This window comes from Protomyctophum parallelum (assembly GCF_964188405.1).
Source record: "Protomyctophum parallelum genome assembly, chromosome: 4".
NCBI lineage: Eukaryota > Metazoa > Chordata > Actinopteri > Myctophiformes > Myctophidae > Protomyctophum > Protomyctophum parallelum.
Genome location: NC_139700.1, coordinates 12328101 through 12352363, shown reverse-complemented (window position 1 = coordinate 12352363; position 24263 = coordinate 12328101). Strand labels below are relative to the sequence as shown.

At 41.1% G+C, this 24263-nt stretch overlaps 2 protein-coding genes across 4 annotated transcripts; one reads left to right on the top strand and one right to left on the bottom strand.

The window, feature by feature from the left end:
* The first annotated feature begins 83 nt into the window (after nt 1-83).
* On the top strand, nt 84-5236 carry neil1 (nei-like DNA glycosylase 1). Of its 3 annotated transcripts, none has more exons than XM_083763502.1 (11): nt 84-177; nt 468-673; nt 1103-1385; nt 1778-1897; nt 2397-2508; nt 2633-2729; nt 3702-3823; nt 4187-4214; nt 4305-4375; nt 4471-4663; nt 4797-5236. In XM_083763502.1, exons 2-11 carry the CDS (start codon nt 481-483, stop codon nt 4841-4843), a joined length of 1266 nt encoding a protein of 421 aa, XP_083619628.1. In that variant the 5' UTR covers nt 84-177; nt 468-480; the 3' UTR covers nt 4844-5236. The 3 variants fall into 3 exon arrangements, with proteins under 3 accessions (XP_083619628.1, XP_083619626.1, XP_083619627.1); XM_083763500.1 differs by having other exon boundaries at nt 92-187; XM_083763501.1 differs by lacking the exon at nt 84-177 and having other exon boundaries at nt 379-673.
* A 128-nt stretch (nt 5237-5364) lies between these two features.
* On the bottom strand, nt 5365-20069 carry man2c1 (mannosidase, alpha, class 2C, member 1). Its single transcript, XM_083763497.1, has 26 exons — nt 19891-20069; nt 19098-19223; nt 18852-18975; nt 17552-17622; nt 16429-16606; nt 15517-15706; nt 15304-15410; nt 15012-15122; nt 14452-14544; nt 13991-14107; nt 13818-13913; nt 13572-13717; nt 12854-12977; nt 12204-12325; nt 11603-11688; nt 10694-10849; nt 10244-10323; nt 9852-9946; nt 9260-9364; nt 8851-9007; nt 8074-8217; nt 7758-7867; nt 7513-7592; nt 6455-6597; nt 5649-5752; nt 5365-5534 (listed from the first exon to the last, which is right to left on the bottom strand). The coding sequence occupies exons 1-26, from the start codon at nt 19998-20000 to the stop codon at nt 5423-5425; spliced, it is 3087 nt and encodes a 1028-aa protein (XP_083619623.1). The 5' UTR covers nt 20001-20069; the 3' UTR covers nt 5365-5422.
* Between the last annotated feature and the right edge of the window lie 4194 nt (nt 20070-24263).

Genomic DNA, 24263 nt, shown 5'->3' with positions numbered 1-24263 from the left:
TCGCGTTGCATTTTGCTCATCCGGCCTGTGTCTAGAGCGGAGCGGACATGGTGTACTAAAGGACCGGATACAGTAGGCGGGCTGCTGTTGCGTAGTGTTGCGTGGAGCGTTACCTAAAACATGTTTAGTAACAATCACACGTGAAGTCGTTTTGTGGAGCTTGCCGTGTTTGTTTCTGTGAGTCAACGTCAACTAACCGCCGCATGCATGCATTGCAAACAAGTCTCTGACCCAACCATTTATCTTTGTTCACCGAGATCCTTTATTGTATCTGTGTTATAGCCTAGCCTAGCCCCTTTCGGGACCCTTGTTTACCTTTTCTGTACCAAATACAGAAAAGGTCAACAACAAGCCTATTTAAGTATAGTTTTTATTGGTTTAATTTTTTACATATTTTATGTCCTATTAAATGTCACCACTTTATTTTCCTTTCCTTTTTAAATATTTAAACAAGTGTGTTCTTATAGGAGCTGCAGCATAATGCCTGAAGGACCAGAACTCCACTTGGCAAGCCTTTTTGTAAATAGAATGTGTGAAGGAGTAGTTTTCACAGGACCGGTCAGGAAGTCTGAGGTCAGCAAGAGTCCCGAGGTGCCCTTCACCTGCGACGAGTACCGCATCAAAGCCACGTCCAGAGGCAAGGAAGTGATGCTCACGCTGACCCCTATGAAAGGTACACCAGAGAGAGTTCAACAAACCATGTGCAACCCAGATTCGGTACAAACAATGGACTAAACTCATTTCGCTCCTATGACACCAAAATGTGGAACGCCCTACCGACAGTCATTAATAAGAATCCCTTGACTCCTTCAAAAACTCTCAAAGAGCACGTACGGACGGCTGCAATTCTAAACCGGCCCCCGTAAAAAAGTCTTGAGTCCCCCCCACCCCCTTTTCCCTTTACTGTATATTATCTTTTAGCTCCTTTTATGATGCGATTTCCTGTCTCTAAATGTTCAGATTAATTGAAAATGGTAGACCCTATTGTTAACAAGTGTAATGCTTTATGGTGTCGTCCACAGTTAACAGTTTTTGCACTGAGTTGTGCTTGAAATGTACCTATTCTGCATACTGTTAATACATATTTCAATTAATCAATCAGGTGATGACAGAGCAATGAGAGCATGCAGCAGAGTCGAGGCCGGGCAGGCTGACCACTGCCAGCCCATCATGGACATCGTCTTCCGTTTCGGGATGTCAGGCTTTTTTCGCTTCACCGCCGAAGACGAGCTCCCCAAGCACGCCCACCTGCGATTCTACTCCAAAGAGCAGCCCAGCAGAGTGCTGAGCTTTGTGGACGCGCGTAGGTTCGGTGGCTGGCAGCCCAACGGGGCCTGGCAGCCTGGCAGAGGACCCTGCGTCATGTTTGAGAACAAAGGCTTCAGGTTGGTAGTAGTCAGTGGACGAAGGTTGGAATGAAATGATGGGCCGGAGATTAGATAAAACTTCAGAGTGTCTTTAGATTTGTATTCCAAATTACCATGGGTCTTGAGTTTCTTTATTGCTGCAGTGTTTGTGAATATCAGCAGCTGACGGGGGAATACAATTGGAATCAAACTATTCCCTAGCAATGCAAGGTCTATAATGAGTGAGTCATTATAATAGATCTGTTGGTTGTTTTACTGGTTCTGTTACTTATCCTCTTTCAACCTGGTGTTGTCCCTATTTTGTGTTGTGTATGACGAAGTGTATTGGGTAAATCATTGGCTCCACGCCGTCACGGCCTCCACCAAGGTTTGACTTTGTGACCATGAACTTGGTCGGTGTATTTCCGCAGAGAGAACGTCTTGACACACCTATCGGACCGTGCCTTTGACAGGCCCATCTGCGAAGTTCTGCTCAATCAAAAGTATTTCAATGGCATCGGCAACTACTTGAGGGCAGAGATTCTTTTCAGGTAATTGTAGAAAAGTCATAACTGCTTTTCTTCTCTGAACAATAAATTGTTCAATTGTTTAGAATCGGATCACTGTTTCCCAGTAGGTCCCTTTATTTTTTTTGTTTACTATATTTTGTTTTTCATTATTATTATAATGAAAAGCAACTTTTTGCATGTAATTTCATGAAGAAATATAAAGATAAAAGAAATTCCATAAATAAGTTGTGAAAATAAGCAGATCTATAAGCTCACAATGAGCTTGTAGATATGCTATTTTCATTAGTTTGGGTCCCGGGCAAACGTCTAATCGCTTTTTTTGAGGGTCTTGAGCTAAAAGTTTAGATTCAAACTCAAGATTCAAACTCAGCTCTGAAATTAATGACATTCCATAGTGTTTTTCCCTCCTACAACAATCATGGGAGGCAATGATTAGAACACACACACATTGGGCGAAAAAACAATAGTGTTTACTTTTGAAAGAATAGAGCCTCAATTTCTCTTCCTTCCTTCCTGACAGGCTAAATATACCACCATTTGTGCTGGCGCGGAAGGTGCTAGAAGGCCTTAACAGGTCAGAGGAAGTCTTTGAGAGTGAGACGGCTATTAACGATCAACTCATAGACATGAAGGTGAAATACTCACACAACCACCTTTGATCCAGAGAAGCTCAAAATGTGCGATTATCTGATCTTGAGAGGCAACGCCATTCATTGTGCTTTTTCTAACAGCACCACTTTGTATCCTGATCAATAGACCTGTGACGGCACCACAAGGAAGAATGTGAAAGTGGATGCTGCTGCCGACCTGCTAACTCTGTGTCACACAGTTCCTCTGGAGGTGGTCAACTTAGGTAGGCAATATTGTGTTTGCTGTCTTGTCTTCTATGACAGTGGTTCCCAAATGTGTTTGTGCTAATGACCCCCATTTGAAAAGATATGCCAGGGATAAGAGAAGATTTTTACAGCAGTGAATCTCAACCCGTTTCATTTCAAGGACCCCCAGTTTGACATGTATTAGGCTACCCCCCATTTTATGGCATTTCTATCTCTGGGACCCCAATTTATATTGTGACATTTTTGTACAGATCCATTTGTACCGATCCATGGGTACGTTTTGGTTCCTAACTATGCATTATAGCTGGGGGACCCCCTGGAACTCCCTGAAGGACCCCACTTTGGGAACCTCTGGTCTATGGAGGCGTGTTTACCATGTAAAAAATAAGAACATGCCGAGTGGGTTAAAACCGTACACACCATATCAGCTGAGTAAGCCTCAGTAATTAATTTCACTCCTATGCCACTAAAATGTGGAACGCACTACCAACAGCCATTAAGACATTTGAATCCCTTGACTCCTTCAAAACCGGTCTCAAAGAACACCTACGGACGGCTGCAATTCTAAACTGGCCCCCCTGTAAATAAAGTCTGAGTCCCCCCCCACACCCCCTTTTTTTCCCCAACACTACTTGTTTTTCCATTTTTTACTTTCTTTATATGATGATTTCCTGTTTTTATAGAAGTTTATATTTGTACGTCTCTAAATAATGTTCTGATGAATTGAAAATGCTGGATGGACCCTGTTGTAAACAAGTGTAATGCTTAATCATGGTGTCGTCCACAGTTAACAGTTTTTGTATTCACTTGTTTGAAATGTACCCAATCTGCATACTGTGAAATAAACATTTCAATCAATCAATCAATAACTGTGTTTTGGGTAGCATGTCTACCATAAGTTGTAACACAGTTAGTATACATATTTCTGTCTTTGAAGTGCATGCATGAGTTTCCTTTGACACATTCCTTTGTGATTTAAACGTTCTAAGGTGGAAAGGGCTATGATCCCGAGAAGGCAGATCACTCTGACTTTAAGGCATGGCTGAAATGTTACTACGTGGATGGGATGACATCTATCAGAGACCACAATGGAAGAACTATGTGGTTCAGTGTGAGTATACTAGCAGGCAATGTTTACTTGAACCCACCTCGTAACACTGACATTGCCAGGTCCTAACATACAGCAGGGCAGCATTCCTTTTCGGGTTTATGATTCCTCTGAGGTGGAAAGCCTGGTGCAGCTTACATAAAAATCTATTACCTGACACAAATGCTAACTGTAGTGTACTGTAGTTAGCATTTGTTTTATATGTTACAGTAGGTCCTTTATTATGACTGCATACTAAGTTATTCTTATTGTATTACTATTGCAGATGGATTTGTCATTAATGAGTCGTGTAAGGAAAATATACAGAACAAATTTAGATTATTTCATGTTGCTCAATTGACACTAAAACCACCGTCTCTATTGCAGGGTGATCCTGGGCCCATGGTACCTAAGGGTAAGGAATAGTTTGTATTGAATAAAAAAAATATGTGACTAGGCCATCTTGTTCTTACATGACTGAACATGGTCTGGTATTGTCCCACAGATTCAAAATCACCCAAAGCAAAAAAGAGAGCAAAGAAAGACGATGACGATGATTACAAAGGCAAGAAAAAGGTATAAAAAAAAGAAAAAGAAAACACAATTTTCATCCTGTACAGTGGTAATGACTCAAACACTAAAATACAATAGTTTTGATTTATTTTCTTTAGGTGGTCAAAAGCCATTCTGACCGCATAAAAAAGGAAAAGCAAGTAAAACTGGAACCAGTACCAAAGCAGCTAAAGAAAGAAATTGATTCAAAGAGACTGAAGTCTGGACATAAAGGCTGGTTAGTCAATACAACTGGGGACAAAAACAGCCTGGCCGCACGTATCAGGGAAAGCAGCAGTGCAGAGACACCAAGTGAGTAATGTGGGTGGTGATCCATATTTTTTAATTCAAGTCTAGAAATACGTGAAGCAGAATATTAATGAATGGACTTGCTGGTAGATCTGTACTGTTGTAGAGGTGTAACTCAAGTCCTTTTTTCCCCCAGTTCCACAGAGGCGGAGTGGGAGAGTGAGCAGACTAAGCACACAATAACCACATTAACGATGGCGCAAAACTATTGTATGGGACCAGTTTTGTATTGTTTTATACAGACATACATATTGTTTTAGAAAACAGAATATACTAGTGTACAGTATATGAAACTATACCATTAAAAACAAATACATGTTGATGTTAAGTGTCTAGCTGAACAGGAACAGGTATTGTACATTATATACTATTGTATACAACTATACAATATCAAAAAATGTCCAAGAGCTTCTGTCTCTTGGATACAAAAGTCTTCAGCCTGCCATGAACGATTTTCAAGTTAACCCATTTAGGACTGAGTCCGATTCTAAAAAATATTATATTCTGAAAAACTTCAAATATTTATTCAACAAATTACAAAAATCAGCAACAAGACCCCCAATAGGGGTTCCTGTCCAGAAGGGTAAAACTCCCAAAAAGGGGTTCCTGTCCAAAACCACACGTGTCATGATTCATTCAGACGTAGCTTAGGAACAGAGTTACCTTCATATACTTAATTTCAATCATACTATTCTTTTAATTTGATTCTAATAAAGCATTTTGCAGGAATGAAAATCTAGAACAGGAGGGATGCTACTTCACTTACAGGCAGAGAAGCAGAGACACAATTTGAAAGGGAGTGAAGCTCAACATTATGCCATCGTTGGTCATTTTTGCTGGCCGAGTAGCATCCACACGCTCCAGAAGATCACAACTAGGATGGAATGGAAAGGCAGATTCAATATCATCTTATGATATAATAATAAAATGTAAGAAAAAACATTGCTTGACGCAAACTACAGGTAGCCTAAATGGTGAAAATACTCACTGCCAGGCTTCTTGGACAGGGAGGGAAGTGCAGAGAGTTGCTGTCACGCTGCTTCCATGTGACTCGTACAGGCGGACAACCAGTGAATCCTTTCTGTCCTCAGCCTGCGTAGGGGAAATAAATCAGCATCAGGGAATAACTTCACATAGTCCGGGAATATTATCAGAATAATGTCAAATCTGGAAATAAAATTCTTACCAAAAATCTTCTGTTTGTAAAGGTACTACTAACATATCCCACATTGGTTTCTTTTCAACCACCCTAGGGGAACATTTGACAGCTGCTGAAAGTTGGGGTACCATTTTAGAACCAATAAGGCGAAATGTTCTACATTTCATTATGCTTTAAGTAGCATGTGAAACGTGTCAAACTAGGGTTTTTTTATGATTGTGAATCCATTCCAAGCATTAGTTTTGCACGAAAAACACTCCCTGGGCTAAAAACGTGGGCTGACGTGGCTATGGCCGAATTTAGCCCAAGGAGTGTTTTTCGTGCAAAACTAATGCATGGAATGGGTTCAGAATCATTAAATAAAAAACTAGTTTGACACGTCACATGCTACTTAAAAGTATAATAAAATGTAGAACATTTTGCCATATGTTGGTTGTTGATGGTACCCCAACTTTCAGAAGCTGTCAAAAATTCCCCTAGGGTGGTTGAATAAAAAACAATGTGGGATATGTTAGTAGACACCCTTACAAACACATTGGTGAAGAAGATTCTTGGTAATAAATGTATTACCAGATTTGATTAATATCCCCTGACAAACAGGTTGGAGTGGAAAGCTGAGAGTGGGAGCATATTACCGGTTTAATCGTTTCAAGGATGACCGCTGCAGCGCTGACAGAGAAGGCACTCCACGGTGCGGTGTGTGGGAAGCACTCGATCAGCCTCAGAGGGTAGTTGAGGTTATATGCACACTGGATAACGGATGCGTCCTGGAAAGTACCTGTCACTCACAGCACACATGAAGTCAAATCTCAACCTGCCATGCTGTTTTTCACCATTCACACAAAGCTCTAATTCAGTGTTGATTTTGACAGCAAATTGTGATTTTAGTTTTAGTCATAGTCTTTTGAATAGTTTTCATTTAGTTTCAGTCACATTTTAGTCATCTGGAATGTTTTACTGTTAGTTTGGTTTTAGTTGACTAAATATAAGATTTTTTTTTTTTTTTAAATATTTTCTATCCCACGATTTTGTAACCCATTTTTCACCCCTGTGTCAATCATCTAATGTGATCCTGGGCTCTACACACCCTCCACCAACCTAGTCCCCATTTATGGGGGACAAGGAGAGAGCAACGGACTTGAACTCATGCTTCCTTCATGCCTGAGTGTCCAAGTTGCTCCTTTACACCTGACAGGGGGGAGTTTCCCTGGTTGGACGTAGCGCGTGGAAGCAACACGTTATTCCAACCAGTTCCTTTCCCCTCCATCAGGCTAAATATAAGATTTTAGTTGACTAAATCAACTGTAGATTTAATGTAAATGTAAAGTAAAATGTAATGTGGCGGGCCTTGATGCCGTCTTAATGGCTGATTTTATTTACACTTGTTGAAAATAGCCGATCTACAAGCTCACAGCTATTTTCAGCATTCAACAAGTGTAAAATGACTTGTCTTTTACTTATACTGGATCTCTTGTCCACTAGTCCCTTCCTAATATTTTAGTGTAGATTTTATTTGTCGACAAACTTGTCAATAATATTTAGTTTTAGTCATCATAGCTTAGTTTTCATATAGTTTCCATTTAGTTTTTCGTCAGCGAACATTTTTCGTCACGGTATTATTAGACGGAATCAACACTGCTCTAATCCCAGGGGGTAAATTCCCTGCACAGTGCACAATACATTTGAAACCCACCTGTATGGGGCATGACGGCATACGTGAAATGATGTACCCCCATGTCTGCGTTGGCATCTGGGGCCTTTGGAGCTCTAAGTCTGTGAGTGAGAGAGACATTCACAGTAAAGTCTCATACTTGCCCTGGTTGAACAAAACTGATTTCTGGTGAGCGACACCGTTGTACGGTAGTAGAGTAAATGAGCTAAGCTAGTTGTGAGGATTCATATTTTGTGGTGGTGGTTGTACGTAACAATAATACTCACAGTGATAACGTCATAGTGTTCTTATGAACCGAGTAGCCATATTTGCAGTCGTTAAGCAGAGCAACGCCAAAGCCGTGTTCCGACAGGTCGGCCCACTTGTGACTCCAGACCTGAGAATTTAAACAAGACTGCATGTATCATTCATGAGCTCCATTAAATACTTAGACAGTCACACCCTTTCATGTTTTGTACAGCTTGACATTCTCACTGCTATTACTTTCACATCACATCATTTCATATAAAGTATGTCATACTTAACAAACCAAAACGTCTTTGTCTAAATACTGTATAGATGAAAGTCTAAATTGTACTATACCTCAAACCTGGCCCAGTCCCAGGATGTGTTCATGTGTGTGGGTCTCTGCAGGTGGCCAAACTGGATCTCGTATGTAGCGTTGGGGCTGCGTACTCGCACTGGGAATTCCACCTTGAGGAACTTATGCGACTCTGCCCATTCCACCTGGAATTTTGATTTGGTTGGTGATAAAACAGTTTAGTTAAAATGCTATGCTAACGCCAGGGTTCCCACACATTTTCACCACCGAATTTCCAAAACATTTCCTGAATATTTAACCCAATTTCCAGGCCTATAGAACAATAATTCAGCGCAATAATGCGTCTCTTACTTAATCCTATGTGCAATGTGCATTGCACAAAGTCAGGTAGTGTACCAAAAATAAAGCATATAATTAATATAGTATAATTCCATTCCAAATTTCATGTCAACCTTTTTGCTACACCTATCATAGGATTATGCGACTGCAGCATGTTGTGAGCTTGTAGATCTGTCAATTTTCTCACGTACCGGTACACATTAGGCTGAAATCACGCAGACTGTTCGGCGAAAAATGACTTTACATATTTTGTGTAACGTTATACATGTTTTGGAAAATGTCTTTTATTAACTAAATCAATGGGCAAAAACAATGCATATCCGAATACATTTCCCAGGACCTTTGATGAATTCCAAACCTTTTCCAGGACTGGAAAATGTTTTTTCTAATTTCAAAATATTTCCAGAAATGTTTTTCAGCAATGATTGTGTTGATATACAGTACCTTACAAGTACATAAGTGGAACAAGAATGGCACACCTGTGTGTTGAACTTGATGTAAGGACTCATGGCGTCCAACACAATCTCCTGAGTGATGGTGCTCTTGTCACTGATCCTGAGAGCAAAGCTGACACTGCCCTTTAGTCCACCTGCGGACACCACCTTGACAGGCTGCGATACCTCCAACACTGGCTTCCTGTGGGGTCAACACAGCTGCTGAGCTTATGTTGTGCTTACAATAATCAAACTGAGCTAATGAAAATACGGTGTATTTCATTGATACATTGAATATGCTACAAGTGAGTTTGTTATTTCCTATCCAGCTTTGCCAACAAAAGTAAAAAACTTTGATTAATATAATATAGATGAAAAGTTGTAGTTGTAGAAAAGTTAGTTGTATTTTAGAAAGAAAACAAAGGAAGGTGAAAGTAATGTTTGTAGCAGAGACCTCGTCTGAAGATGGTAGTCCATTACGTCCCAAGCATCCCAGTACAAGGGGACATCATCAAACATGACAAACTGGTTTCCTTGGCAGCCGTCAGAGACGGCCTCTCTGAAAGCAACAAGTGGCAAGAGGAAGCAAGTCAACAACTCTGTGTGTGTACATGTGATCATGGATTAAAGCAAAAATGTAATCTCACGACTGAAAACTGTTGCTAGGCCAAGTCCTAATGTCATTTGTAATGTAAAATGTAATTTGTGAAACAGCGTGAAAGGAGCCACCACACACTAGCGCCGTGTGTCCTTACACACTTAACACAATATGTACAATTATGTTGTTTTTGTAGCCATACAGCTAACCAGTTGAAGAAATTGCAGATTGAGGCATTAATGAAGGCGGTTACGAAATATCTGAGATCATTAGGGTTTTCTGGAAGACTGAAATAACTAATAACTTATTTTTTTGTGTGCAAAACATTTCTATAGAAGACATGCTGACTTCTATGGAATCCCAACTGAAATCAGTCGCAGCGACTGAGAAATCCATGTGTAATGTACTGCAGACTACACAGTCCTTCCCAATGTTGTGTGGATCCTACCGATTTTCCTTGATCAGATATAGACGTGCCAAGCTTCCATCCTTGTTAACGATGGCTTGTAAAATCCCATTCTCCATGAGGACAGTACCGTCTGCCTGCAATATTGGACGAGGCCTGGAGTCATGCAACTTCAATAATGCCATAGCAGTTTGAATAAAATGTCATATATGCACTACAGCAGTGGTTCTCAAAATGAACCCCCAGAAGAGATTTGTTAAAAAATGTCATCCAAAAAATAAACGCTGTTAATGTTGCCTTGTAGATCTGCTGTTTGTGAATAGCCAACATTTGGATAAAATGGTTAAAATGATTGTGATGCTAGGGACCCCCTGGAATCCCCCCCAAGGACCCCACTTTGAGAACCAATGCACTACAGTAGGCCTATAGCATACCTGCACAGTGACAGAGACCGGAATCACAGGTTGTGTGTCTTCGAATATGGTCAAACCAACACTAGGAACTTTCACCAGAGCTGCAATACCATGTAGTGTGTCAGACAACAAGATGTGGTAAATAAAATGAATGTAAAATAAATGGTGCATTTTATCAAAAGCGCTTTGCATAGATTGTGCATTACATTCACCAATTCATACACCGATGGCGGAGGAAACCATACAAGGCACCAAACCTGCACATCGGGAGCAATTACGGGTTCAGTCTTGCTCAAGGACACTTCAACACTAACTCTGGGTGAGCGCAGGTTCGAACTGGTAACCTCACGGTTCCCATCCGGCCAGTCTACCGGCCACTCTACCCCTGAGCCACTGCCGGCCGCCCTGTGTGGATTTGAAAGCTCAAAGCACCACCGAAAAATACCTAATGTAACAAAATGTGTGATGTACCGAGACGAGGTTGGCCGGTGGCATCTTGAAACTGTATGACTTCATTGCGCTCCCATGGCAGTGTATTAAACACGGCAGTGGAGTGGCCCTGCTGTTCCCTTGGCCCCAGAGATTTACAGGCATCCTGCAGGAGCTGGCTACCGTCTCTACGGATGTCTGAGAGAAAAAGAGTGTTTTTAGCTGAGACCAGATTCTACAAATGTATTCTAAATCATGACAGTTTTCTGAAAAACCTATGTTTCTATACCAGTGGTTCTCAAACAATTTCATGTCAAGGACCCCCACCATTATATGTAATTGACCCCCATCTGAAAATATTTTGTTTCAGGGAGTCAGGGACTCCCCCCCCCAGAAGCAAAGATATGAGTTAAAAACATTTGCTGTGAAAGAATATATATCCAAAGATTTGCACACTTTCACGATTTTTCAAAATAGCAGATCTACAAGCTCGTAGCGCGACACTCGGTGCAACGCTATGAGTTTGTAGAACTGCTATTTTTCAACAGGTAAAGTTTAAGAGTGGTTAAAAACTAACGTGACACAGATGCATTCCAGGTCTTAATGAGTTAAACCCTGTTAAAAAGAATGGTCCTTCTGTACACCTAGTACCTACATGTACGTCAAAGACAGTCAGTAGTCAATGCATGAAAAAAGTGGATCCGGCACACCGTCTTCACTTACAGTAGTATTTATTGAGAATACAATACCTGATGACGGTCAGTGCGATCGGAATGTTGCATTCTCATTGTCTCAATAAATACTATGGTTGTGAAGTGAAGACGGTCTACGCCGTACGGGATTTCCCCTTTGTTCATGCATTTATTTTAAACCCTAAGATGGCTGCAGTCGGCACAATTTTACTGTGGTGAATATATATATACACACTGGAACACAAATGATTCAGCGTACCTTGGTAATAAGCGAGTGCATCGTCCACAACCATCTCTATACAGCTGCCAGGAATCACATCATGGAACTGGTTTAGAAGAAGCAGCCTGCAAGACAGAGCATATCATAGAAACCATGCCCATCAGACCATCTAAATCTGCTTTTTCTTAGCCAAGTGCAGTGTTGATTTCGTCGACTATAATACTATGACAAAAAATGTTCTTCGACTGCCTTTTTTCACTAACGAAAACTAAATATATTGACAATTTTGTAAAATAAAAACTAGACTGAAATGTTGGGAAGGGACTAGTGGACAAGAGATCCAGTAGAAGTCATTTTACACTTGGTTGCATGCTGAAAATAGTCGATCTACAAGCTCACAACGTGTCGCGCTGCAAGTGTAAAATCAATCATTATGACGGCATCAAGGCCCGCCAAAATACATTTTAGTCGACTAAATCAACTGTGTATTTAGTAGACTAAAACTAGACAAACTAAAACATTTCAGATGACTAAAATATGACCAAAACTAAATTAGGCTTTATTCAAAAGACTAAACTAAAAATCTAAAAATGTACTGTCAAGATCAACACTAGCCAAGTCCAATCAATTGTATGTGTACCTCCAGAGCTCCTGTAGCCGCTTTGCAGGGTACTGGAAGGCCTTGTCCTTCCACATGGCCAAGCTGCTGGCTACCTCAATGTCATGGAGTAATGCCTCACACTGGCGGTTCCCAAGCTTTATCTGGAAAAAAAGCGGTTTTAGCAGCTATATAGCGCCGCAGTCTCACCCCCGACGAGGAAGAGAATTTACAATTCATTTTTCCCATAGACGTTTCAGAAAGCTCCCACTTGTCGTCATGAAAGGGGGTGGGACTGCGAGCTAATTCTTTTGAATACACACCATTTAGTCTTAGTCCTATTTTAGTCATCTGACATCGTTTAGTCTTAGTCTAGACTTAGTCAACTAAATATAAAAATCTTAGTCTTTAGTGTTAAGTCAACAAAATTAACACTGTTGGGGGGATGGATCAGTCCAAAAGTCGAACCATTTTGTCACACACGTTACAGCAGTGAAATTTGTTCTCATTTGACCCATCTCTTGGATCGGTGAGCCGCACCGCGCTCGGGAACGATTCGATTAATTGGTTTGATTTCCACAGATTAGGTTCCACAGAGTATAGGTTGCAATTTGTAGGGTCAATAATAACATTTTTAGGGCTGAAGACAGTGAGTGGAATATTAGCATTGAGGGTTGAAATCAAAGACCTACCTGTGCCTGTGTGGTGTAGGTTCCATTGTGCAGCTCTAAGAAGAGTTCTCCAACCCATGTACACAGCAACGCTGAGTCAGCATGGAGCTGAGAGAACAGCCTGTCAGGACTGGACATCTGCACTCTGGGGAATAGCGGTGCAACAGTTCATTGAAATGAGCGTCGTGCCCGTCACAGACAAGTCACATGCACAATGCAAGTTCAGTCACTAAACTCAGTGCAGTTTCTTCCGGCCGTTCATTGCCTCAGCATCACGTTCTCATTCACATGGTTCGCTTCATCCAATCACACACTCATTCCATCTTCATACTTTCATTTAAACTGAAAGTTTGCACTGCTCATCCTGCTTGCTTGCTGCTGCACACCGATTCCGCTGCGCTGCTGTCTGCTTAAACTTTTGCTGCTCAACCTCCTCCACCCCAGCTACTATCTGTCGTTTTGGATCTGCCGTTTAGGTACGAGGGATTCGGAGTACCTATGGTTGGGACTGATGCGCACCTAAAAAGCAGATCCAATTCATCGCCAAACTATAATAAATATATTGCTCATTTTATATTCAATAAATATATATTTCATCCATTCATGAGTTGTGCTGACTGAACTAACCCATTGGGGGGGGGGGGATAGCTTTAAATGAAAAAGGTTTTATTCCAAAGACTATGACTAAACTAAAATCAAAATTTCCTGCCAAAAAATAAAAATCACCACAGGAAGTGACCTGGGAAGTCCATCGGTATCCTGGACGCGGCGCAGTCTGTCCAGCATCACCTGCGTGGGTCCGCCTCCGCCGTCTCCGAAACCAAACAGAGCTGCGCTGTGATTGGCTCGGCCTTTGTCCTTGTTGTTCTTCACCGTGTTTACCAGCTGGGGAAACGAGAGAATGACGAATGTGAGCCATAATATGACCGTTTCCCTCAAACATGTAACACTCAAAACCATGTGTTGCCAGAGAAGGCTCACTCACTTCCTCAACCTTGCCCATCATTCCGTACGAATTTCCTGGCGGGAAATGAGTCAGTACCTGGGAGCCATCCAGACCCTCCCAGAAAAATGTATTGTGCTGCAAAAAGGAAAATATAATTTGACGTATTATTTATTTACTGACATTGGTGCCGCCGGTTGTGGTGTGTGACTTACGGGGAATACGTTAACGAGGTTCCAGCTGAGCTTCTGTGTCAGGAAGCGAGAGATGCCGCTGCCCTGCATGATCTGAGGAAGCTGGGCAGAGTAGCCGAAGGTATCTGGTAGCCAGAACTAACGAGGAGGACAAGGACAATTACTGTACAATAGGGCTGGGTAATACAGACAAATATTAAACATTTATTTACCTCAATATCGGTATTGTGACGATAATATACAGTATAGTATGTTAAAAGTTCAAAAATTGAAAATGTGACGCGTTATTTATTACAATATCCATCTGTTTACATTCTCTGTGAATGAAACAAGTGTTGTGATTGGTCAAAAGATATCGTATCCGGGGGAAATACATCTGACGGATGTTCCGGCTAGACACTTCCGGCTATGCACGCTCTGCTTTAGGTTGTGACCAGGCTTTTCTCTTGGCAGATGAGTAAAGCTGGGGGACCGAGGCTAACCTCTTTGCAGTAGATTCCAAACTCTTGATGAAAGAACCGCTGGCCTTCCAGGAACTGCCTGACCATGGATTCACCTGAGGGAAGGTTCCCGTCCTGATAACAAACAATTCCTCTTTATATACACAATAATAACAATAGCAAGGGTTAATAACCTATTAAGCACTATATACAACATTGTATGACATAATAGCAGAAATAGCCAATCTACAAGGTCATGACACACGAGCGAGCTTATAGATAAGCTATTTTTGAGGGCCGTCAGCCCCTCAGAAATGCATGGCTTTTGAAGATTACATCATGTGGCAGCCAAGTCTATGCTTGTTAAATGCTTGTAAACTGTTTGCCAGCCAAGTCTATACAATAATGATGATAATGTCACACTATTAGCTATTGTAGCACCACAGTGGGCTTCACACGAGTGTGAATTTTATTTAAATTACTTTGAAAACATTAGAGAATGTGCTCAAAATAGAGATGGCAGGGTTTAAAGTGGTTAAAAGGTCCAGAACCGTAAAGCACAGTAAAGTAACATATAGTGATTTCATAGGTTGTATACTTGCCATTTCAACCCATGTGCCTCCAACCGGGATGAATTGGCCCTTCTTGACGTAATGCTGAATCTGTGAGTAAAGTCCTGGGTACCAGCTTTTCACCCACTGGAACTGCTGAGCCTGGGTGAACATTGGCAATTACCCTAATTTTATTTTTAGCCCTGGTTTTAACTCAACCACTCGCAATGCAATAATCTATCTTTATTTCAATAACCTATCATTATTGCAATAATCTATCGTTATTGCAATACACTATCGTTATTGCAATAACCTATTGTTGCATTGTGGACTGTACAATTACCTGAGAGCAAGTAAACACAAACTCTGGATTCTTCTCCATAAGGCGGATCACTGTCACCCAACTTCGACCGCATTTGCGAATGGTCTCCTCGTAAGGCCAAAGCCAGGCTGTGGATATATAGGGTGATGTTAATTTATTTACTCATTCTTCTAAAGTGACCACATGACAGGACATGTATATGTAGATCTTCCCAATGAAGTGAGACATTGAGACCTGAGTCTATGTGGCAGTGGCCCATTGCGTGGATGTTGTGCTGGCTCTGTCCGTTGCGCTGGCTGAAGAACTTGTGGGCCAGACCGTGTGCTTTTGGAAAAGATGTGGGATCCGCCGGGTCACACAGGTTGACCATCTCATTGACGGTGAAAAGTGCCTGGTAGCCACGTTGCTCTCCTTCACCCAGTTGCTGAGACAGAGACGGGCAGGACAAAGTGTCAGCGTAAGTTTAGTCTTGGCAGTCATACAGTTAAAGTGTCCATAAAAGTGTCATGGCGCAGCCCAGTCACGTGACCGTGACCTTTCCTTCTCTAAGCTTCATTGGTTTACGGGCCGACAAATGTTGCTATTATCTCTGAATCTATGACGATGTCCATGGTTTTGATCAGAACGCCGATGTTCTGTCCTAATTTCCAAACCAAGCATCTCGTCTCTCGATATTAACGCTTCTAAAGAGAGATCAGACTTCACAGCGCGAGGTAGTAATGGAACATTTATACCTCCCGGTTTTGGGGGGGGAAATGGAAGGCGGGGTTTTTCAGAGTAAAGTCTGCCTCATCTGGGACAACGCCGGGACAACGCTCCACACGTCCCAAACTCTTCTCCCTTCTGGCTCCAAAACTATGGAATGCACTTCCCATTGCAATCAGAACTACAGATTCACTCCCAGTCTTCCGCCACAGTCTGAAAACGCACCTCTTCAGACTCCATCTTAGCGTCTGCGTCTGCTAAATGCCTAAATTGTCATCTGATGGGTACTCCAACGCCTTTATTTTGAGAGATTCCGAGGGATAAAAACTGTTACTGTAAACTACTGTATGTTCATTCAACTATCTAGAGCTACTCAATCAGTCAGTCAACGTATAACTAACGGTTTTAAATGGTTAAATGCCACAATATCTCTGAATTTACCTTCACGATATCAACCAGCATCTCAAAGTCAGTCAGCAGCTCCCTCACGTCGTGGTTGAATACCACTAGCTCTGCCTTCTGGACAGAATACTTCTTGTTTGGGTCTGGGGCGGCTATCATGGACCCTTGACCCGCTCCAAAAAGACCATTGCAGGCCAGTTCCACGTAGAGGGTGATCCTAAAGACCAAGAAACGACATTGAAAAATATGCGTTGAAATGAAATGAAAAAAGAAATATGCATGAAAGTAGAATTCACGTCATATGTGGACGAGCAAATAGGCCATTTTGTCCTAACACAAACCATTGACAATGAATTGAGAATTTACGTCATATGTGGACGAGTAAATCTACTTTTCTAAACACAGTGCAACGGTTTTAAATCAGCTCAGGGCTTATATATACATATATACAGTACATATATATTCAGTTGTCATCTTACATGTCATGGTGAAAAGAGGAGTTTTTTTAAACATTGTATCATGGTTAAAAGATAATAACATAAGTTGACAAATTAATTCATGAAGAAATATATTCATTTTTTATTGGATGTACATCATCCAATAAAAAATGAATATATTTCTTCATGAATTAATTAATTAAGACGATAAGAGCACCCCTCACTTCACACAGGTGTTATTTTTATAAACCCTTAGCGGCTAGCCAATCAAATCATCGCTATGGGGTACACAACACACAAAGCTGGACATAGGAAGAAAATATGTTATTTTCGGTGAGCGGCAGAAAGGTACGACAAAGGTTTGATGCCACCTGTATTGCAACATCTGTGACAAACTTGGCATGCCATTCTGTACTTAATGAGGACCATATCCTCAATCATTGTATACTTACAGATATTTCAATATATCACATCGTGTCACATTTGTAGATGCAAACATTTTGCCTATAATGACCTATATAGAGGGTATGCACGTGCCATCATCATCAAACCCGGAAGTTATGCGGGAACACCTACCGAGTGGCAAAAAACTATTTTCGGGCCTTGACCCATACATCCAAAAAGAAAAGTCCCATCCAATTGCATTGCATTAAACGACATTACATAAAAAACAAGGGGACACAAGGGGGAAAGTGGTTCGAAAATCATCAAATCAACTGACTGACCTGTGTGGCTCCTCGTCTGTCAGACACTCGGTCAGGATGTAGCTGGTCTTTTCTCCTTCTTTAGTTAGCCCCTACAATGACATAATGTTACACACAGCTAGGTGAGATTCAGAATAGGAGAACGGTGAAATAAAGATTAAAATCACACCCCTGTGAAGTAAGTGGTGCAAGTACGTGTGGGGGTCCCCGGAACCTCCAGACCCGCAGGAACGGGGTGCATGTCTTTTTTCCGACACCAGGGGGTTGCTCAGGGTGCCGGCCCGGTCCGGCGGGCAGCCCCGCGTCCGAAACGGTTGAGAAATGACAGAGTTACAGTGTGTTGGTCCCCGGGGGTCCCCGGGGGGGTCTCTGGAACATCCAGACCCCCAGGAACGCGCCCCGGTGATTGCACCACTTAAAGTGGTTGCACCACTTAAAAATAACCGGAACGCTCGCCCCAAACCACACACTCTGCCATTATTTGTTTTGCAGACCGCTCGCCCCCAGTGGTTCTTGTATTCGTTTTACTGAGGTTAAGGTTAGGAATAAGTTTAGCGTTAGGCATAGTTTTACTGAGGTTAAGGTTAGGAATACGTTTAGCATTAGGCATAGTTTTACTGAGGTTACGTTTAGGAATAAAGGTCCCCTGGAGCCACTTGAAGGGGGGATGAGGGGGAGGGAGGGAAGAGGGGTGAGAAAAAAAGAAATATTGGGAAATGCACTTGTGTCCTATGTGTATATATTGAAATGTTGTCTATACTGTACTTCTTTTTCCAAATAAAACAAATATTATTTAAAAAAAGGAATAAAGGTCCCTGCACACGTTTTCGGATTTTTAGCTGCGTTTTTCCGTCGGTTTTCCAGTGTGCAACCACCTTAAGGCTAGTTTTAGGCATTGTTTTACTGAGGTTACGTTTAGAAAAAAAGGCTAGTTTTAGGCATAGTTTTACTGAGGTTACGTTTATGAATAAGAATCATGTTAAACAGCTAAAGTTTAAAATAACTGTTAAAGTGGTTAAAAGCTTTAACCGTAATTTAAAACTTTAGCCTTAAACTTTAAAGTGGTTAAAAGCTGGGGCACGGTGGCACAGTCGGTAGTGCTGTCGCCTCACAGCTAGAAGGTCCTGATTCCCGCTCGGGACGCTGTGGGTGTGTTCTCTCCTACACGCCATCAGTGCCCATACCCGAGGTGGGGTTGGCGAAAGGGCCTTTCTGTGTGGAGTTTGCATGTTCTCCCCGTGTCCCCTAGGGTAGGTACCCTCACAAAAACATGCAGTAATCCTGGTCTCTAAAACTTGAATATCACTGCGGTTGTTATTACCTGCACAGGCTGTTCCTCTCTCCAAACCATCGCCTCCCCATCGCTCTCCCACCGAAGATGAACCTCCTTCCCTCGCCAGGACTCTGGGATCGACATGGTCACTTTGAACCAGCAGGTCCACCATCTGATGTAGACATATCAATCACAGCTTCAGATGAGCATTATTGTTTATTGCCGATATCACATTCGTATTTACAAAGCAAGGCTATAAAACATACATACACACCATACTTAGTACTAACTTACGTAGGCCCAAAAGGGTCGCCAACTTTATATGGTGCAAAGCTCTGCTTGGCAGCCTCCGTGAATGGAATACGTGTAGGTGACAGGAATGAGGTGAGACATTCCAGTGGATAAGAGTCTCCATAGAGTCTGTAGAGGAAAACCAAAATGATTGATACTAGATAGATAGATAGATAGATAGATAGATAGATAGATAGATAGATAGATAGATAGATAGATAGATAGATAGATAGATAGATACTAAACAGATAATTACACACACACACACACACTATGCATCAGCCGTCCTACATTTTAAACATCAGTTTGCAGTTAAAGCTGTGTGATCACTTAGCCCCATAGGTGCCCTCTCCCTACGCTCGGAGCTACAGAATGAGTTTTTGATTGATTTAAATATGTATTAACAGTTTGCAGAATTACAGTACATTTCAAGCACAAACTCAATACAAAGACTGTTAACTGTGAGTGGACGACCCAATTAAGCATTACACTTGTTTACAACAGGGTCCACCATGTTCAATTCATCAAAACATTTAGAGACGTACAAATAGACACTTCTATATAGTTAAAGAACAGAACAGGAATTCATCATAAAGGAAGCAAAAAGGGAAAAGAAACATATACAGTGAGGGGAAAAGGGAATAGGGGGAGCGTACGGAGAGGGCACATAGGGCCTAAACACTATGATTATTAATTTGCATATAAAATGTGCATATTTGCATGCACAAGTCAAGGAATAAATGGATGGATGGATGAATGATGGATAAATGAAATGAATGGATGACAATGATATTACCGTCCTCTGAGATTGCAGTCTGTGAAATAAATATCAGATATGAATTTCTCTGCTCTCTCTAGAAGAGTCCGTCTGTTCTTCAGTACAGGCTGCTGCTGCTGGTGGTGCATGTTGCATTTATTTATACCTAAACACAACACAATTAACTCAATCACTAAACACACAGAACACAGAAGCGGTCAACTCAACTTCAACTGCACAAAGTCCACAAGACCCGGAAGTACAACTGTGTTGTTGTACTTACAGGTACTGGCCGCTAGATGTCAGCAGATCCAATGATGGTGATGCCATCTCGTCACCTATGTGTGTGTGGTTGTCAAATAGGTCTGCTCCCAGACTACCGCGGACTAGTAAACAGTAAACACCAAAGTCTAGTTTTGCGATACAAATACAAATACATTTTGATTGATTGATTGATTGATTGATTGATTGATTGATTGATTGATTGATTGATTGATTGATTGATTGATTGATTGATTGATTGATTGATTGATTGATTGACTGACTGATTCATTAATTAATTGATTGATTTTCAAGGACCCCAGGTTTGACCCGAATTAGGCTACGGACCCCCATATGGCATTTCTATCTTTGGGAACCCAATGTATATTGTAAAATCAAAGTTAATTTGTACACTCTCAAAGAGTTACCGACCCATTAGGGTCAATTTGGTTCCTAACTATCATTTATCTGAGGACCCCTTTGGATCTCCCTCAAGGACCACTGGGGGTCCCCGGACCCTACTTTGGGAACCATTGGCATAGATGGCTGACAAAGCCGGATGCACTACGGTGTATTCGAACCCGCAACCTCCGTAGTGGTGGGCAGGGCCAGCTGGATTCAATTCAGATTCAACCTGTTCATAGATTTCATATTCGTTGAATTCATATATGTATTTTCAGACATGTAACCGTCTTAAAATGTCAATACAGTAAACTTGACCCTTTCACTCTGGTCTTTGATTAATTGATTGAATACTTTATTAACAGCTTGCAAAAAAAAAGAAAAGCACAGAATGTACAGTTACAAAAGGATGCTAAAGGCCAAAGGATTAAACCCAAGAAAACACTATGACTTAATTGTTTATTCAATTTGTCAAAGCATTTAATGAAATATGATACTTTGCCAAAAAATCACATGAACGATTAGTAATCAAAAAGAAAAATATGTAGGCCTACATTAAACAGTTGGGGGGCATTTATTGATTGTGATAGGCTTGGACTTTTTTCAAGGGCCAGTTCCATCTGCTCTTTTGTCCCTATAGCTACACCTATTTGCCAAACATATTATAGCCCATCTGAGCTTGTATACAGCAATCATGGCACAGTCATCAGCATTTGACACAAGTCAAAGAACTCCTTTCAACAATAACTGGATGAGAACCTAGATGGTTGGATGGATGGATGGATGGATGGATGGATGAATAGGTTAATTTGCCATGAATGGTCATTCCATGGTCAAAAGTTTTGTCGATTAAATCATTACAGTATTGAGACAATTCAAATTCAACCCACAGAAATTATGTGAGGATTAAGCTCAACCTGGATGCCAATGACTTGCACATTCAAGTTTAGAGAACTAACCAGACCACATCTTCCCACCCTGATCTATATCAGCCACCACCTGCTGGCAGCACTTTGAGATAGATAGCAATATGACAGTCATCAATGTTGTGAAACTCTACTCTGTATTCTAGCCTCAGTACCCAAGCTTTTATTTTTGTTACATAGATGGTCACTGATATGTCCTTAATTCTAGGTGTATTCTATACATGGAAATTACCGATAACACTATGACTATAGTCACTATAGGCTACAACAGGAATCCCAGTGGGAAACTCAAACTTGACAGTAACTAAAAGTTTGACCAACATTCATGCTACTCATCCAATAAAGACACCAGGGAACTTCATTTTGGAAGGGCTGACCCATGAAAGACACACTTAAATAATTTAATCAGAAAACACGACCGACTGCAAACCTGATCAACATTTGACATTCATCAGAGTCATGTTTACGGATCCATTTGCTCCAGTGTCTGTTTCTGGGTTGGTTATAGTCCTTCCTATTTTGTTTGTGAAGAATCTCGCTGAAGCACCAATGTGTCTCTACATTAATACTATCCACTTGAAATGAGAATTGATGACCTGTCCAAAGCTTATGACCTGTTGTACAAAACCTTAATGATCTTCTTTTATGGATTCATTTTTGTCATTCAGGGAAGAGAAACAGTCGATGCCAGAAGTTCATCTGTGACTGTGACCGGACAGCTGCCACATGTTTCGCCAGTGCAGGTTACAATAGGAAGTATGTGAAATTTCCCCAGGCCCTCTATAAATAATCAACGAACAGAGACACCATTCATTCTGAAATGTCTTCTTCTTAATAAAAAACCCACATGCAGTCATATCGGTGTTCAAAGGTCACTTCACTGACTGAAATCTAGTTTATCTGGTGTAACAGCCGTTGGCTGTCTTTACTTGCGCAAGCAGAGCGCGCAAGTAATGTGATCGGCCTGGTCCATTTGTCGTGACAGCCGTTCCGCCATTTCAGGACCCCCCCAGAAAAACATCAAATCTGTGCCCGTATTGCTGGACCAATGATGACGAAATGACCATATCTCTTACGTCATCATTTAGAGCTGGTCATACACGTATTTCTTACGTCATCATTTAGAGCTAGTCATACACGTATGTGTATGACTAGCTCTAAATGATGACGTAAGAAATATGGTCATTTCGTCATCATTGGTCCAGCAATACGGGCACAGATTTGATGTTTTTCTGGGGGGGTCCTGAAATGGCGGAACGTTTTTTTTGCTGTCACGGTTTTTGGACCAGGCCGATCACAGAATACCGCTAATCAACTTACAACTACACACTTTATACAGTATAGAGTATAGAGTATATAGATATACGTATATAGTATATGCCTATATACGTATATAGATATTGTATAACTGCTCTCAGTAATGACGTATGTAATACAACATTATGATTCTGGAATGTATAAAAGTCACAACGTGTCAAAAATGTTACCATAATTATTAATATTAGTGTGGTTTGCAAAATTAAATATATATCTAAGTATATAATTATATATGCAAAAACTAAGTTATAATATCGCAAGAAGCTCAGTCATTTAACACTCTCCGAGAAAGACGCAGACAGACTTGGCCATATCAACAATCCAGATCATTTGACACGTCCACGGGGGAAGGCTAGAAAGGGTGAAAGACTCTCAGGTGTACCAGTTAGCTGGGGTGACTCTCAGCCAAAGACTCTCAGCTATTCTATGCACAGTGAAAGAAGGAAGATATTGAAACCAGGACTCTCCGAGGAAGACGCAGACAGACTCGGGCATATCAACACTCCAGATCATTTGACAATTTCACACGGAAGCCTGTTGTAAACACAGATCTAGATCAATAGGACACCTCCACACCGAAACTGACATATCAACAATCCAGATCATTTGACACGTCCACGGGGGAAGGCTAGAAAGGGTGAAAGACTCTCAGGTGTACCAGTTAGCTGGGGTGACTCTCAGCCAAAGACTCTCAGCTATCCTATGCACAGTGAAAGAAGGAAGATATTGAAACCAGGACTCTCCGAGGAAGACGCAGACAGACTCGGGCATATCAACACTCCAGATCATTTGACAATTTCACACGGAAGCCTGTTGTAAACACAGATCTAGACCAATAGGACACCTCCACACCGAAACATACAGAAAAACAATGGAACTATCTACAGATATACCTTCAAATAAAAGGATGAAGAAGGACCCCGTAATTAAAATCTCAGCATTAAGTTCATTATCATTTGGAAGTCGTGAAAGATGGAAAATCTGTGGAAAGGTAGTTACTAAAAGTGAACAACGTAAATTTACTAACGGAATATACTTCTTCTTTCGGATTACAGACAGTACAGCAACAATTAAGGTAACAGGATTTACTCAAGAATGTGACAAATATTTTAATTTGATTGAAGTAAACCAATGTTATTTCATCACTGACGGACAATTTAAAGAAATAAATGCAAAATATTCTACGGACCGCGAAAAATTTGAAATTATACTGAAAAAAAGGAAGAAAACCAAAGAAATAAGTTCATAGTTCTAAAACATGGACTCGGTATTATGTACAAAAGATGTAAAGAAGCTGTCATTCGATTTCATAAATACAATAAAGAAACGGAAAAGGAAAAACACTTCCGTGCTGAGTTAATGTTGTATTTACCCTGGCGAAATGAAGAGGATGATCTAATAAGTAAATACATTAATTATGAAAATCATTATAATGCCAAGATTGATGTCATTTTCAAAAATGAGAAGAAATACAGTATAAATCCAGAAGCAATAGATGCAGCTATA

What these genes read in the sequence shown, in the direction of transcription:
- neil1 (XM_083763502.1), top strand. Translation starts at nt 481, where the DNA reads ATGCCTGAAGGACCAGAACTCCACTTGGCAAGCCTTTTTGTAAATAGA. An exon ending in TCTGGAGGTGGTCAACTTAG is followed by an intron (nt 2,730 to 3,701) that starts GTAGGCAATATT and finishes AAACGTTCTAAG; the next exon opens with GTGGAAAGGGCTATGATCCC. An exon ending in ATTACAAAGGCAAGAAAAAG is followed by an intron (nt 4,376 to 4,470) that starts GTATAAAAAAAA and finishes TATTTTCTTTAG; the next exon opens with GTGGTCAAAAGCCATTCTGA.
- man2c1 (XM_083763497.1), bottom strand. Translation starts at nt 20,000, where the DNA reads ATGCACCACCAGCAGCAGCAGCCTGTACTGAAGAACAGACGGACTCTT. An exon ending in TGATGGGCAAGGTTGAGGAA is followed by an intron (nt 13,718 to 13,817) that starts GTGAGTGAGCCT and finishes TCGTTTCCCCAG; the next exon opens with CTGGTAAACACGGTGAAGAA. An exon ending in CCTGTCCAAGAAGCCTGGCA is followed by an intron (nt 5,535 to 5,648) that starts GTGAGTATTTTC and finishes ATTCCATCCTAG; the next exon opens with TTGTGATCTTCTGGAGCGTG.